Source organism: Cygnus atratus, chromosome 8 (assembly GCF_013377495.2).
Source record: "Cygnus atratus isolate AKBS03 ecotype Queensland, Australia chromosome 8, CAtr_DNAZoo_HiC_assembly, whole genome shotgun sequence".
NCBI lineage: Eukaryota > Metazoa > Chordata > Aves > Anseriformes > Anatidae > Cygnus > Cygnus atratus.
The window spans coordinates 8,972,075-8,985,651 of record NC_066369.1 but is presented as its reverse complement, the minus strand read 5'-3'; the positions used below and the strand labels follow the sequence as shown (position 1 = coordinate 8,985,651).

General features: G+C 54.2%; 1 protein-coding gene across 2 annotated transcripts in view; it reads left to right on the top strand.

Moving 5' to 3' along the window:
* The window catches only part of MTA1 (metastasis associated 1), an 81,771-nt gene extending 75,677 nt beyond the window's left edge, over nt 1-6,094 (top strand). The window contains exons 19-20 of one of the 2 annotated variants that reach the window (XM_035537194.2): nt 705-856; nt 4,401-6,094. In XM_035537194.2, the coding sequence (XP_035393087.1) occupies nt 705-856; nt 4,401-4,539 (291 nt within the window). In that variant the 3' untranslated portion in view covers nt 4,540-6,094. Of the gene's footprint in view, nt 1-704; nt 857-4,400 lie in introns of those variants that run through there. The other variant, XM_050712154.1, reaches the window with a different exon arrangement.
* Nucleotides 6,095-13,577: the final 7,483 nt, after the last annotated feature.

Here is a 13,577-nt window from a genome sequence, read left to right as displayed (position 1 = left end):
TGTATCTGCACCTCTCTTAATAACAGCTCATGTTTTTCCAGTTGAGTGGAAGGGGGCTAATGTGGGTTTGGAAAATGGTAGCTGATTTGCAAAGCAAATATGATATATTTGGGAAATCTGTGTTGTTAAATGCTCAAAATGATTTCATGATGAAAGGTGTTAAGCTTTGTAGATCTAGATTTGTTTTCAACAACTTATTTAACGATGATAGTATATACTAAAATATTAACCTCCTGACAACAAAAAGGATGTGGGTAAGTTTTGTACCCCAGAATAACTGTAAATTCTGTTTTTTTATATATATATTTCATGCTGTGTAGCTAGATTTCTTTACCTGAAATCACTAGAGTTGCTCTAGGTTTATGGTAGTAGCTGAAGTCTGTCTCATGCTCAATCTTCCAAGTTTGATGTCATCTTATAGACGCAAAGAACAGATTAATGGTGATGCTTTCCATTTATTATTTGTCCTATCGCTGGAGTATTGCTGCCCTATTGTATATTGAAGGTGCCTAATTTCTGCTGCTTATGGACAGTTGCTTTTTTGTGAATTCTTTATTCATTCGTGGGCAAGAGGGTACATATCAGAAACTCTCAACAACTAACATGAAAACTTTTAACTCTCCTTTCCTTTGTTTGAGTGCTTATCACACGCTATTGCAGGTTTGTTGCAGTCCATAATTGTACTTTTTTATGTATCACGTCAGGGACCAAGCCGAAACTTGCTGCTCAATGGGAAATCATACCCAACAAAAGTCCGATTAATTCGTGGTGGATCCATGCCTCCAGTGAAAAGGAGGAGGATGAACTGGATTGATGCACCAGACGATGTTTTCTACATGGCCACTGAAGAAACCAGGTAAGACGCTTGGATTTTTCAGAGGATTTAAAGGAGGTCTTTTGGTTTTTGTTCCACATGGGGATCTCTTCAGCAGATCTGCTGCTGCAGACTGGATGCCACACAACTTCTGGTGTTTAGGTGGATAAAGGCTATGATAGATCTAGTCGTGTCTGATAGGCCTAATCAGGCACTTGCTTCCCAGAGAAAGCAGATTCTTCTTCTTGAGCAGTTCCTTTAAGATGTTGGCAATGACTTGGGAGGAAGACTGAGGTGGGACACTCACCTGATGTAGACCCATAGATGCCTTTGGAGGACCTACCTCAGTGTCTCAGAAGGAGAGTAGGGCCTTCTGGCTTATGGGTAATACTGAGGATCTGAGCCTCCTATATACAGGGTTTTCCTTAGCTCTTAAAGCTTTCATATGTTTGCATCCACTTAAGACCGCTGAATTATGCATAGCGTTATCCATTATGGTATATCCAGTATGTCTCTACCCTGGTACAGATTGTTTTGGCCACAATAACTTTTTGAGGCTGCACACACTCTGAATGCCTTCTTGTGTGCTGACGTCTCTGCTGTAGTGCTTCCCAGAACAATTCTCAGCCTGCAAAGTGTTTCAAGTGTCAAGTGACTGTTCTGTGGGCCTGTTACAAGGTGGGCTTCGAACACAGGCTGAGATGGTGACGTCCAAGTTACTGTGCATCTGTACATCTCAGCCCAGTTCATATCTTTAGCCTGCCTTTCTCTTTTCCTTCTCTGTTCCTGCAAGGTGCTGTGAAGGTAAGAAGTGAGATCCCCAATATAAATGAAAGCAAAGTGAGAGAAATAATTAAATTTTGAGGGCATTTCTTTTTTCCTGTTGTCGTCTTGCCCTGGTGAAGGGGTGCTGGGATCCTGTTACAGATCTGACAAATTCACATGCCATTGTAAATGCAGGGTTTTCAGTCTCTGATTCAATCCTCAGATGCTTAAGGCTTATTTCATAATCCTACAGCTATAAAACACTTCTTGACATCTTTATTGTCCAAACCACAAGAAATGCTGTAGATTTGCAGTACCAATGTCTCAGTACTACTACAAGGTCCTGCTCTTTGATCTATACAGAACAGAGAGAATATTCATCAATATCGGTCATGAGAACTGCTTACTGCAGGGGCACAGAATTGCCTGCTTGTACAGGACCACAGAGCATGGCAGGAAGGATCAGTCTCACAGCGACTGACATATCTCAAACAGAAATCGTAGCACAGCGATAGACATCAGCTCAGTGAGACAGTATCTCTTCCATTTAAAAAAAATTAAAAAAAGGAAAAAAGAACAGGCTTCTTTGTCCAAGAGCTTTGCTGCTTAGCTGACTGATCAGAGTGCTGAAAAGAGATGTTTGGCAGCCTGCTGAAAAGCAGGGGAAGGTTGAGCGATGTAGCATTGTAAGCGGCACGGGTTTTCTGCTGGGCATTTCACCTCGAACTTTTCCCTGGACCATCTGCTGCATTCCAGTATCAAGAATGTAAGACTTGCTTGTGAGCTCTGAAACAATTTGAGCTTTGTGTTGGCTCCGTAGCAATCAATCTCACAGCAATATCTGCATATCATCCTCCAGCTGAGGGTCAGGCTGTGTTTTCTGTCACAGAAAGTAGGTTCTCCTAAAATTTTACCCCCCTTTTGTATGGTGCTGCTGAGAACGGTGCTAGAAAACTGGATAGCTTTGAGGGAGCAATTAGAAAAGTTGGTAGATTGAAAGGAACAAGTCTTTGAATTCAGGTCTCACAGTACGGAGCTCAGCACGTATAATTTATGCAAGTGGAGGCAGAGCGTGACCTGATCAGAATCTAGAACTGCTGAGAGACGTATTTCTGGTGGCGGTGTGTCTAACAGCACACGCAGGTGCGGTAAGAAGCTCCACTGGCTGTAACAGTAAGTCAGCTTCAGCCAAGTGAGTCTTTGAAAAATCATCACATCGAGGTTCCCCCTGCTCCCACACACTTCCACCCGGCTCTCTCCTTTCCCCACCCCATGTCCGATCAGCTTTAGAAGAAGCTGGAGAAATGGGGACACTGAGCAAACGAGAGACCCCATCTATTTGTGTGTATGTGGCAGGTTTGTTCTGTTTGGTGGGCAAAAAATCACGTGGAGAGAACCAAATCCGACTGCGGCCAATTGAAAATTGTCACCTGAAGGTGTTGATTTATCCATGCTGGTGGCAAGAAGGGTATATTGAGTGGGGGAGTATTTTGACCAGTTTCTTCTGGGAACGTGTCTTTATAAAAGAGAAATTTGGCCCCAACAATGCTGAGTAATCAAAAAATAAAGCAGTTACCTCTGGGGAACAGATAGTCCAGTTGTGGATTGTAAAGCCATGTGGCTGCCCTTCCTCTAGTGCAGTGCCAGACCTCTCCTGGTAAGTTAAACCTTCAAGGAAGGAGGCTGTGAGGACAGGCTTCCTTATCACCCCTCCTCGCTGTCCTGGTCCCTGAACGAAGGCTGTGTGTATGACGGATGCTCGTGGGCCGCTACTGTGAATATTTATCACCTTCCTTTTTAATCTTTGACCATTGGAACATATTCTGGAAATGATTTTCCCATTTTGATTATATCGTACATTTTATTGTTGTTGCTGTGCTTTTTTTTAAGGCACTTCCTCTAGCTCTAAGCCTGGTATTGTCAGAAGGAAGCGAGTAATCATTCGGTATTGTTTCTTTCCACCTTGTTTTTCTAATTTCAAGCCTTCAGCGTGTCCCTCTCTGTGTTTTACTTTCTCTCCTGATGGAAATCTGCTTCCTGCCTCTGATCAGACTTAATGCTGGCCTTGTAGTGTGTAGGGAAACTTAACAAATGCAAGACTTGAATATTGCCCGGTTCTAGGTCAGGCACGTGCAGAGAAGTGGGGACACCCTGTTAGTAATCCTGGGGTGGTGCCGGGGAAGGATAAGTCTCCAGCGTTGGTTCCCTCTTTAGTGGCTGTCGCGGAGCTCCCCTGTGGGAGCTCAGCCCCGGGGCACAGCTCCTTGGGAGACGAGATGCTGCCGGGCCGGGTTCCTGTTGAAGAGGCAGCTGCGTGCACCTGCTTGGAATGGGAGATGCCTAAGAGTGCTGTCGGAGATGGATGAACAGGCGGGGAAGCAACCAAAGTTGCCAGAAGAGATTTGTTGTGACTGGGCTTTCGAAATTCCCACAAAGCTGTCCGCGGCACGTTGTGCGGGTGTGTTTGCATGCATCAAAAGAAATTAGCGGTGTGGGAGCTGGCTGTTGTAACTATTTCGTGTGTTGTGCTTACAGCAGGAGACCCCGGTCCTGTGAAACTGCACCAGGACGTCCTCTGCTCCTCTCCAGGGAGAGGGCTCTGGAACAGCCAAAGCAGTTGCCTCTTCATTGGTGGGGTTTACACAGGGCGAAACAAAAGTTCCCTGGGGAAGACCCTGCCAAAATAAACAGCGGCAGTCTGTCGTGTTAAGGAGCAGCCCCTGCATGTGCAGGCCTGGCTTTGCTCGGAGAAACAGAGAAGCACACAGTGCCTAAGCCTTCGGTCTCTGTAACAGCCTCCTTTCTTCCTTACTGTCTGCAGGAAAATCCGCAAGCTGCTTTCCTCCTCCGAAGCCAAGCGAGCCGCCAGACGCCCTTACAAGCCCATTATCCTCCGGCCGATCCAGGCAGTGCAGTTGCGCCAGCCCATGAACGATGAACCCATAATCATTGAGGATTAACACATGCTGAGCAGCTCTCCGGCCGACGGTGGATTTGCCCAAAAGAATCTCTCCTCCGATGTATACTTGAGTTTCTATGGCTACAGCATTGAACTAACTGTTGAAGAGAGGGAACTTCTGAGGAACTGTTTTGCATCTTTTAAACCCTTAAAAGGAACTCAGCCCTGCTCTGAGCCTCTGACCACAGACTGCTCTCTCTCTCTCTCTCTCTCTCTCTCTCTTTCTCCCTCTCTCTCTCTCTCGCGCGTGCTCTCTCCTTCTCTCTCCTTTCTTTTTATTTTTATTTTTGGTAGCCTATTTTCCCCTTTGCTTCTACCCCTTTTGTAGACGGGGGAGGGAAAGTAAGTTTAACTTATTAAGAGAATGTGGACTAGTACTTTTTAGCTTTGTTTCCTCTTCTGATGTACGAAGAGCTAGAACCCTTCATTTTGTGACTGAGCTCTCGTTGCAAAGCCGTTTTTACGAGGCTGTGTTGTAAGATTTTTTTTTTTAATTTTGTGGACGGTGCCATTTTTTATTTCATTTATATTATTTCTTTTGTAGATAAATTTCCAACCTTTAACCGATATTTGGAAATAGGAGCTGAAAGCCAGCCCCAGGTTCAGCCAGTTTTCTTTGGTCCTGTCCCTTCTGTTTTTTGGATAATTTTGCACGGCCAGTTGTGCTCATGCACAAGACAGAAACAACTCAGGCTGAGAAAGGAGTGAGCTAAGAACCGAAGACCCTTGCAGAACGTTACACTACCGTGTGCAGTGGAGGCCAGGCTACCAGAATTAGGTGTCCTTACTCTAGTCAATCCCTGGGAGATCTGGCTTGCAGCAGTTCTCTCTGTAACCAGCAGTTTGCGTGCTGCCTTCTCTCTGACGTCTGGAATCCTACGTGCTGTCGTACCACCGAGACCCAGCAGTAGGCCCAGCAGTCCAGCAAGTGTAATGAATTGCTTTGCTCTGGCTCCAAGAGTCAAGTACACCAATGCCCAGGGACATTTTGCTTAGAATTCTGAACCTGTTTGTGCATCAGTGTTTTTGGACACGTCTCTCCCCAGGACAAAACCTGGTTCCTCTTAAATTGCGTTACTGTACGTTTCCCATTTGGACGGGAATTTAAATTACAGCTGGGTTTTAATTTGAACACATTGTGTCTGAAGTTAAGTGTTTTTTTTCCCCCCTTGACATTTCTTGTGTTTGAGGTTTCTTGCATCTCTTGAACTTCTTATGTATTTGCAAGTCTGTATAATTTCTTTTTCATATGTCTTCTCATTGCAGTGCATTTGCTGAATGCCCTGCTCTGTTTTGAAAGGATGTAAACTATCATTTGCAACTTGTGCTGATCTGTACATGTACCTGCCTCAAGCAGACACAGCATGTAATAACCCCCAAGTCATTCCATGTGTCAGCAGTGAGATGAGCCAAAGTTGTATTTGGGTTATCACAGTCCAACCGTGATTCTGTGCAGCTCTGCTGACCCACCGGGTTAGACAGAAAGGAATCCCCACAAAATGAAAACAATTCAGTTAACTTTACTTAATAAACCTGGAAAGTGAGCTTTTGTGAAACATCTGCTTTTTGTCTCTTGTGGAACAGCTGCCAGGACCCTTGCTCAGGGTGCCATCTGGCTGGCGCGCGGCGCCTGCGCTCCCTTCTTTCTATCCGAGAGCTGTGTTGTGCTCCGAGGTGTTTGCATAGCCGCGGTGCCTCCCCGTGCAGTTGTGTTGTGCGGGGTGAGAGTCATTCATAGCTCGATTCCCCTAACACGCAGTTCAAATATTTCTGACGCTTCCGAATCCCACTTCCTCCTCCTTTTAAGCACCGCAGCAGATGCCACGCTGGAGCTCTGAATGAGCCTTTTGTCTGCCGTGCCTCGTGCATCTTGCCGAGGGGTGGCACGGCTCTGACATGTGGCAGGAGGAAAGAAATCCCTGGGGGTTAGCAGCAGACCGTGCCAGTGTCCAAGTGCCTCCTTCCTACGTTTGCTCCTTGCTGGGGTAAGCAGAGGGTTCTGCCTGTCCTCAGTTGCTGCCTGGGAGTGGTGAGGTTTACTCTGGCTGGTGTGTAGGTGTGCAGCTTAGCAGAGGCTTATCCTTCGCTGCCTTTCACGTTTTCCTCTCCAAGACTTAAAAGCAGGAGGGGCAGCGGATCCTGAAGGATACTCGGTGTGAAGGACACCGAGCTTACCAGACAAAAAGCCTCCAGGCCGCCCACGAGCACGGTGCAGGACTGTGCCAAAGTCCTCTGGCAGTTCTCCTTCGCCTTCATCGGTCTGCGGGATTAATTCTAGGTACGTAAGAAATCCTGCTGACAGCAGGAAGGTTTCGTAACGCTTGGCTTTTTCTCTGCGAGCGAAAGGTCTCATAGGAGTCTCCCTGTTGCAAAATGAAATCTGAAAGAGATGGCTTTGAAAAGTTTGTGTCCGAATCAGCCCCAGCCCATCCGCAGCGGGATGAGGAGCTGATGTCCGGGCTGTGCTCTGCCAGGTCCCCTGGGGCAGCAGCGGGTGCTGGGGGAGCTGCAGGTGGGGCAGCAGCGGCCAAGCTGTTGGTGAGAGGTGAGGCGGGCTCAGAGCACACGAAGTGGCTCCGAGAAACCACTTGGGGGTGCCAGCTCTGCAGTTTCCACCAACTTGAAAGCTTTCCTGGAGCGGCTCCAGAGGTTACTTTGGAAATGAGTCCGGGCAAGTAGAGAATATCCTGTGCTGCCATGACTTTGAAGGATCCCTCGCGTGTCCTTTAATGTGGATGCCATTTTTAAATATATTACAGCAGGCTTCGCTCCCTTGTGTTTCGCCGCCTTAGTTACATTTGTACCTGCTTGGGAAGAGGGCTGGGAAGGTACCTGTAGCAACCACAGAAAATTAACAGGTCTCAACAAGTGCCACGAAGCAGTCAGTCCCACCACTGACCTGTCCAAGCCTGAGCCGTTCCTCTCCAGCACCTCTCGCAGACCAACCTCTCCTCTATGGAAAATCACATTCTCGTTCACACGCTGATGCGTTGCTGTTGCAGGGAGTGTCTTTAATTTTTTTATCTATTTATTTTCCTGCTGCCTTGCAAACAGGTACACGCAGCTGGGGCAGCGATTCATTTTCAGTGTCCCTTCCACCTCCTAAACAGCCCTTGAGAGGGAAGGGGACAGCACGTGCTCAAGGAGGGGAGCCCCGGCGAGATGACTTGGGGTATGTTTGCTCCACGAGGCAGAGCCAGGAGGAAAAGCACCTTGCTTTGTTGTTTTACTTTGGATTTTTGCACTGCACTGGCTTGTCAGTAGCAGCTCACAGTGATCTGTGCTACTGGCACGGTAACGTGAGGGCAGCACGCTGTCCGTAACAGCGCTGCTGGAGTGGTGTGGAAAGAAAAAGTGCGACCAAAACTAACGACTCCGCAACGTGAATTCCTGATGGAGGAGGTAGACTGTAACCGGGACACTACTGTAGGGTTGTAAAGCGAAATACATGCCGAAATTCCCTTTGAAATGGAAATTTGGAGCCCATGCCAGCTCCGCTCCAGGCTCTGGATCCCCGGCGTTACACAAGCCAGAGCTTGGGACGCTTGCGAGCCGCTCTCAGGCGGACGCTTGGTGCGAGGACGGAGCTGCTGGCGAGCCGAGGGGCGGCATGGGTCGGCGTGCCCCAACACCACCAGGGTGTCACCCTGCGGGAAGGCTGCGCCTGAAACCTTCCAGTCTGCTTTGAGAGGGAGGGAGGAGGGGTTTAATACAGAAACTGGACCCTGTGTGTTTTCATTCTGATCCATCAGAGGGCTTAAAACCACACTGAAGTTGAAAGGAGCGTTGGCAGCGGCATTAGACTGGAACTGAGAACACTGCAAGCGGGCAAGCTGTGGCACGACAGGCTCCTCCAGCTGCCTTGTTACTGCTCTGTTTGTTTGTTTTTTCTGTAAATGTGCTGTTCAGTGAATACTTCTCTGAGAGCCTACAAAAGACAGTGGTGATGGGATCAGCTGTGATCCCCGCCGCTGGGGCATGAACACGTCTCGAGCACGTGTGGTCCTCACTGCGCATCCCCAGGGCCCTTCCTGGGAACTCAGACATTTGGGTTTGGCCCCACACGCTCGGGGTTGGAGCCTGGCAGGAGGACCTGATGGACGCATTGCATCCGGGCAGGCTCTGGGGAGGCAGGCAGTAAATTCAGATGGGCCAAGCAGGAGGCGCAGCATGCCCTGAGCCACTTTTACCGTGGGAAGCCTCCAAGGAGGAGCGCGGGAAGGCCGTGCCCCCCTTGCCCTGCTTTCCCAGCAGGTCAGCCAGCTTTGCCCTGCTCCTGGCTCCCTTGGCAAGTTCCTCAGGAGCCAGCGAGCCTGGCCCGGGCTGGCCTCTCCGCCTCCGCTCCCTGCTCCCAGCCCCAGCAGGTGCCGGTGCGAGCCCTGCGATGTGGCTCCAGCTCTGTCCTGGCAGCTGCAGGGCTCGGGCACGGCACGCGGTGTAAAGCAGCCTGTGGTCGTCCCCGTTCCCGAGGAGGGACAGCGGGGGCAGGCGGGAGCAGAGGCAGCTGGCGAGCGCTCCTCCAAACAAATATTTAGCATTTTTATGTGCCTGTGTCTGGGGGCTGTGGAGCCAGGCTCACATTGCCCAGAAACGTCTGTTTTCTCAGCTCATTCCAGAGGCGGCCGCTCACCCAGGCTGCTCTGGCAAGGGGCAAAGTCTGCAGGGCTTCAAGCACAGGTCCATGGTGCCTGGGCTTGAATGTTGTCCCTGCTGGGGCCAGGACCTCGTCCCCATCTCCTCCATCTCCTCGTCCTGGGAAAAGGATGAGGACAGGGCTGAAGCACCCTCGACCCTGCAATTTCACCGTGTTCCTGGTGCGAGTGCTGGTGCTGTGGACCCAGCCTCCTCCTCACCTCCTCCTCACCCACAGGGAGCTGGTGCTCTGTGGGGAGAGGCGCCTTCAGCGCCCCTCGCTGCAGGATTCAGCCAGGTCCCCTAATCACAGACATCCCTGTGCCTCCTCGCGCAGCCAAGAGCTGAACTTTGCCACCGAAGCCGCCTGCAAGCACAGCCCGTGCCCGGGACACCCCGTCCTCGCCGTGGAAGAGGGGGGCGAGAGCCAGCACTGGCGAAGGGCCAGCGGAGTCATGCCCGACCGTGCTCTGCACACTCCCCCCTTGGGTGCTTTGCTGCCTTGTTTTTGGGATTACAGACCCCTTTTCAGGTATGTATCCCACCTCACCAAGGCATAACGCCCGCTGCCCGAGCTGTGCGAGCTCTCTCCTGTGCCAGCGCCCCGGCGTTCAGCCTGTGGCTGCGCCCAGTAGCGCCTGCTCCACGTGCAGGCACCGCGGGAGCTGCCCTTTGGGAACTTCTCTGTGGGTCTGAGTGGTTTCTGAAGGGGCTGATTGTTTGTCTTCCCCTCGAGCAGGGCACTCGGGACATGCCTTGAAGTCAAATGGGTGCTTGGACCCAGTAAGTGCTGGCAGCTTGGAGCCAAGGAGATGTTTATAGTGAGGAAAACAGCTCGCTGCCATTATCGGAAGCATCTGTACCCTCATTTAATTGTCACCACGCAACACTGCCCCGTGCTGGGAGCTACTGGCAGTGGCCTGGAGCGCGTCTTCCCCAGGGAGAAATCCTCGGCATTGATGTTAATGGCAGACCAGCCCTCGAGCTGCTCCAGGAGGTGGGATTGGAGCAGACCCTTGGAAGAAAGGACACGATGGAGCCGGGGCAGAGGGCACTCTGCGGGGACAACAGGCGACATGCAGTGCCCAGCCTGGGCCCCTGCTCACATGGCATGAGCCAGGCACATCCCAGCAGCCCGGTGCCCCCCAGGACACGGTGACAAACCGGGGGCTGAGCCCACAGGGACGGAGGCAGCGGTGAGGGGCAGCTGCAGCCCCGTGGGAAGGGGACACGGGGACATCCATTCCTTGCTACTTGCAAGGACAAGCGGGCAGGCCGTAGCCCTGCTTATCCCAGGCTCCGTGACAGCGCTATCTGCCCTGTGATACTCGGGGGCCTGGGATGCCTTCTAAAGGAGAGAAGTGACAAGTGGAGGGCCGGGGCTCCGCATAGCGGGCGCGGGGGCGAGGTGGTGACGTGCCAAGTCCCAGGCGCTGGCATGTGCTGCCTGATGAGACCCAGGGCCCGCCAGCCCCGGCACGCTGCCGCACCCAGCTGCAGCCTCTGACCCCCCACACAGGGGCCCTGGCTTCTGCTGCGGGACTTGTCCAGGGATGTGGGTGCTTTAGGAGGGACAAATAATCCCATAAATCCTGTATATCGCCTGTGTCACTTTGGGGGACCCTGACACAGGGGACAGGAGGGCCATGCACTGATGACTGTCCTCTGGGCGAACCCAGCAAGCAGCAGTTTTTTTTTTTTTCCCCCTTAACCTTCTTTTTTTTCCTAAATACTTTTCCCTCTAGTCTCTTCTTATCCTGTAACACATCCAACTGATCCTAGGTGCCAGAAAATGTGAGAGAGAGGCGCGCAGAGGAAGGCTTCGCAGCGCCGGCCTTTCCGTGGCATTTCCATCTGAAGGCAGATGGGAGAGCAGAGGGGAGCCGGAGCAGGGGGAGAGGGGTGAGCCAGAGGTGAGGCAGCTGGGGGGCAGTTAGCCCTTATTTATTTCTTGCCTTCCCTTCACAGCCTGGCCGAGCTCTCTGGTTGACCTGCCCTAGGATGAGGTCCCGGCCGGCTCTCTGCCTTCTGCCGGCTTCCTGCGGAGGCGATCCCGGCCTCGTGGCCAGCTCCGGCCCGCACGGTGCTGGGGCGGTCAGGGAGCTCTGCTCACCCTGACGCCTTCCCGGCAGGGTTTCCCATCAGCAGGGCTTCTGCTGCTGAAATCCCCACACCACGGAGCTGAGAGCACAGGGAAGGGGCACAGCTTGGGCTCCTCAGCCTCCTTGTCCCTGTCCCTTCCATGTCCCCTCCCTGTCCCTGTCCCGTGCTTGTGAGCACGGCCAGAGGAGCGGTGACCAGGAGCCCTGCGCCGCGCCGTGCAGCTTTCTCAGCTCGTGCAGCCAGCTGGCGGCGGCGGCTTAGGAAATCCCAGGGCTGGGCTGGGTGCGACTGGAGGAAAATGGGTCACCCGCTGCCGGGGGGGACGGTGGTCCCCTCGGAGGGACACCCCCAGCATTGTGCGAGGTGCAAGGCCCGCGGCTCCGCACCAAAAACCTCCCTGGGGCTCGTGGCTGCGGGAAGGAGGCTTTATGCCCGTTGTCAGGGAAACCCGGTGCTGCCGAGAGAGGGAGCCCCCGAATTTCTGATGTAAAAGGCAGAGCTTGGGGAGGGTGCCCCTGGTGCCACCCCAGTCACCTGTCCCCAGGGCCCCGGGGCAGCCCTGCCCTCGGTGCGGGGGCACGCAGAACCTGAGCGGGGGCAGATTAAGAGGGGACAAGCTAAAGCCACTTTGCTCCTCAGCGAGCATATCCGCTTGGGATTTAGCGCATTTGCAGGCAGGGATTCGCACCTTTAGGTGATTTGCCATAAGTCCCCCCGGCCCATGTGTGTGAAAAGCCCTCGGATGCTGCCTAAGCCTGGGGTTTTGCCTGTGGCTGCTCTGTGCGCGCGCACTGGAGGGGTGCAGCCGTCCTCCTCCTCCTCCTCCTCCTCCCTGTTCTCCTCCTGCCTCTGTGGCCACCGAGGCTGGGACACCAGCTGAGATTTCCAGCTGCTACAGAGGGATTTTGACAGCAGATGCGCCAAGGCCGAGCCCTGCCCCTCCAGAGCCATCCCTCACCGCCCCATTCTGCAGGGGGCTCAGGAGAGCTCGCACTGACGGGCCTCTGGGGGAAGTGCGGGGCCCTCCAGCCCCTTTGGGACCAGCGTGGGGACACGGGAGCATGTAGGGCACAGCGGCCTCGTGCCACAGAGGGACCAGAAGCCCACAGATCCCCGCCTGGCTGCGGTGGTCACCGGTGCCTTGGGAGCACCAGCCCCATCACGGGGATGCGCGGCACAGCCACCGCTCCGCCTGCCCCGGCCCGGGGACCCCGCTGGTGACAAAGCCACGCGTTGTAGTGGCAGCAGCTGGGCCCGGAGTGACGGGGCCGCCTGGCCACCACCGGTCCCGACACCCTGGTGGGGCACACAGCCTCGGCAGGCGCCCGCTGTCGCCGTCCCTGGGCGCCGCTCGGCGCCGGGGTTCACTGCCCGGTGCCGTCCCCGTGCCGGGGGCCGTGCGGCTGCGCGCCAGCTGACGGCAGAGAAAGGAGGAATTATCTGAGAGCACGGAGGGGGAGAGCCGGGCTGCGGGCTGATGAATAATGCAATGGCCTGGGCTTTGCGAGCAGATTTCCTGTTTACCGGCGCTGGGCCGGGGACGAGCGAGGCTGCGGGGCCCCTCGGTGGGGCTCCCCAGGGTCCCCCTCCTGCATGCGCCCGTGGCACCGCAGCGCCACGAGGCTCCCCGCGCATCGCTCCCGTGCCGGAGGGATTTTTGACATGGCTGTTTCCACGGCAACGGAGCAAAATGGCGCGGGGAATCACTGGCAGAGGAAAGGCCCCAGGAGCATGCGGGGCCATGGGCAGCACTGCTGTGCCGTGTGGGTAAGGGAGCCCGGGTGGGAAGACGTGCAGTGCTCCATGCCTCGCCTGCCTGCCGCCAGCGTTATCTCTGCTCTCGCCCTCGTCTCCCCGTCAAGGTCTCCCGTCTTGTGCCCCTCCTGGCTGCTTCATCTGCCTTTCTTGGTTATCCCATCCAGAAAAAACATGCCTAAGGCGGCCCTGTGCACGCACCGCACTTTGTAGGGCGGGGGGGCTGCTCCCTGTGCCCCCACATTCCCACCCCAGGGGCACCGGGGTGGTCGTGGTGACCTTGCCCCATCCATCCCTGCACCCTGACCAGCGCGTGGCCGGGCGGGGGTCCTGGAATTGCTCCCAGGGAAGGGGCCAGGACCCCCCCGTTTCCCCCACGTTCTCCCCAGCACCCCCCGGGCTGGGGGTCGGGGGCTGAGCGCCGGCCCGCGGGAGCCCCGCTCAGCGCGCACCTGCCGCGCTGGGGCCGTGCCGTGCCGCTCCGAGCCGTGCCAAGCAGGGGCGCTGCGGGCAGCCCCGCCCCGGTCCCCCCCCGGCGGCAGCGCGGCC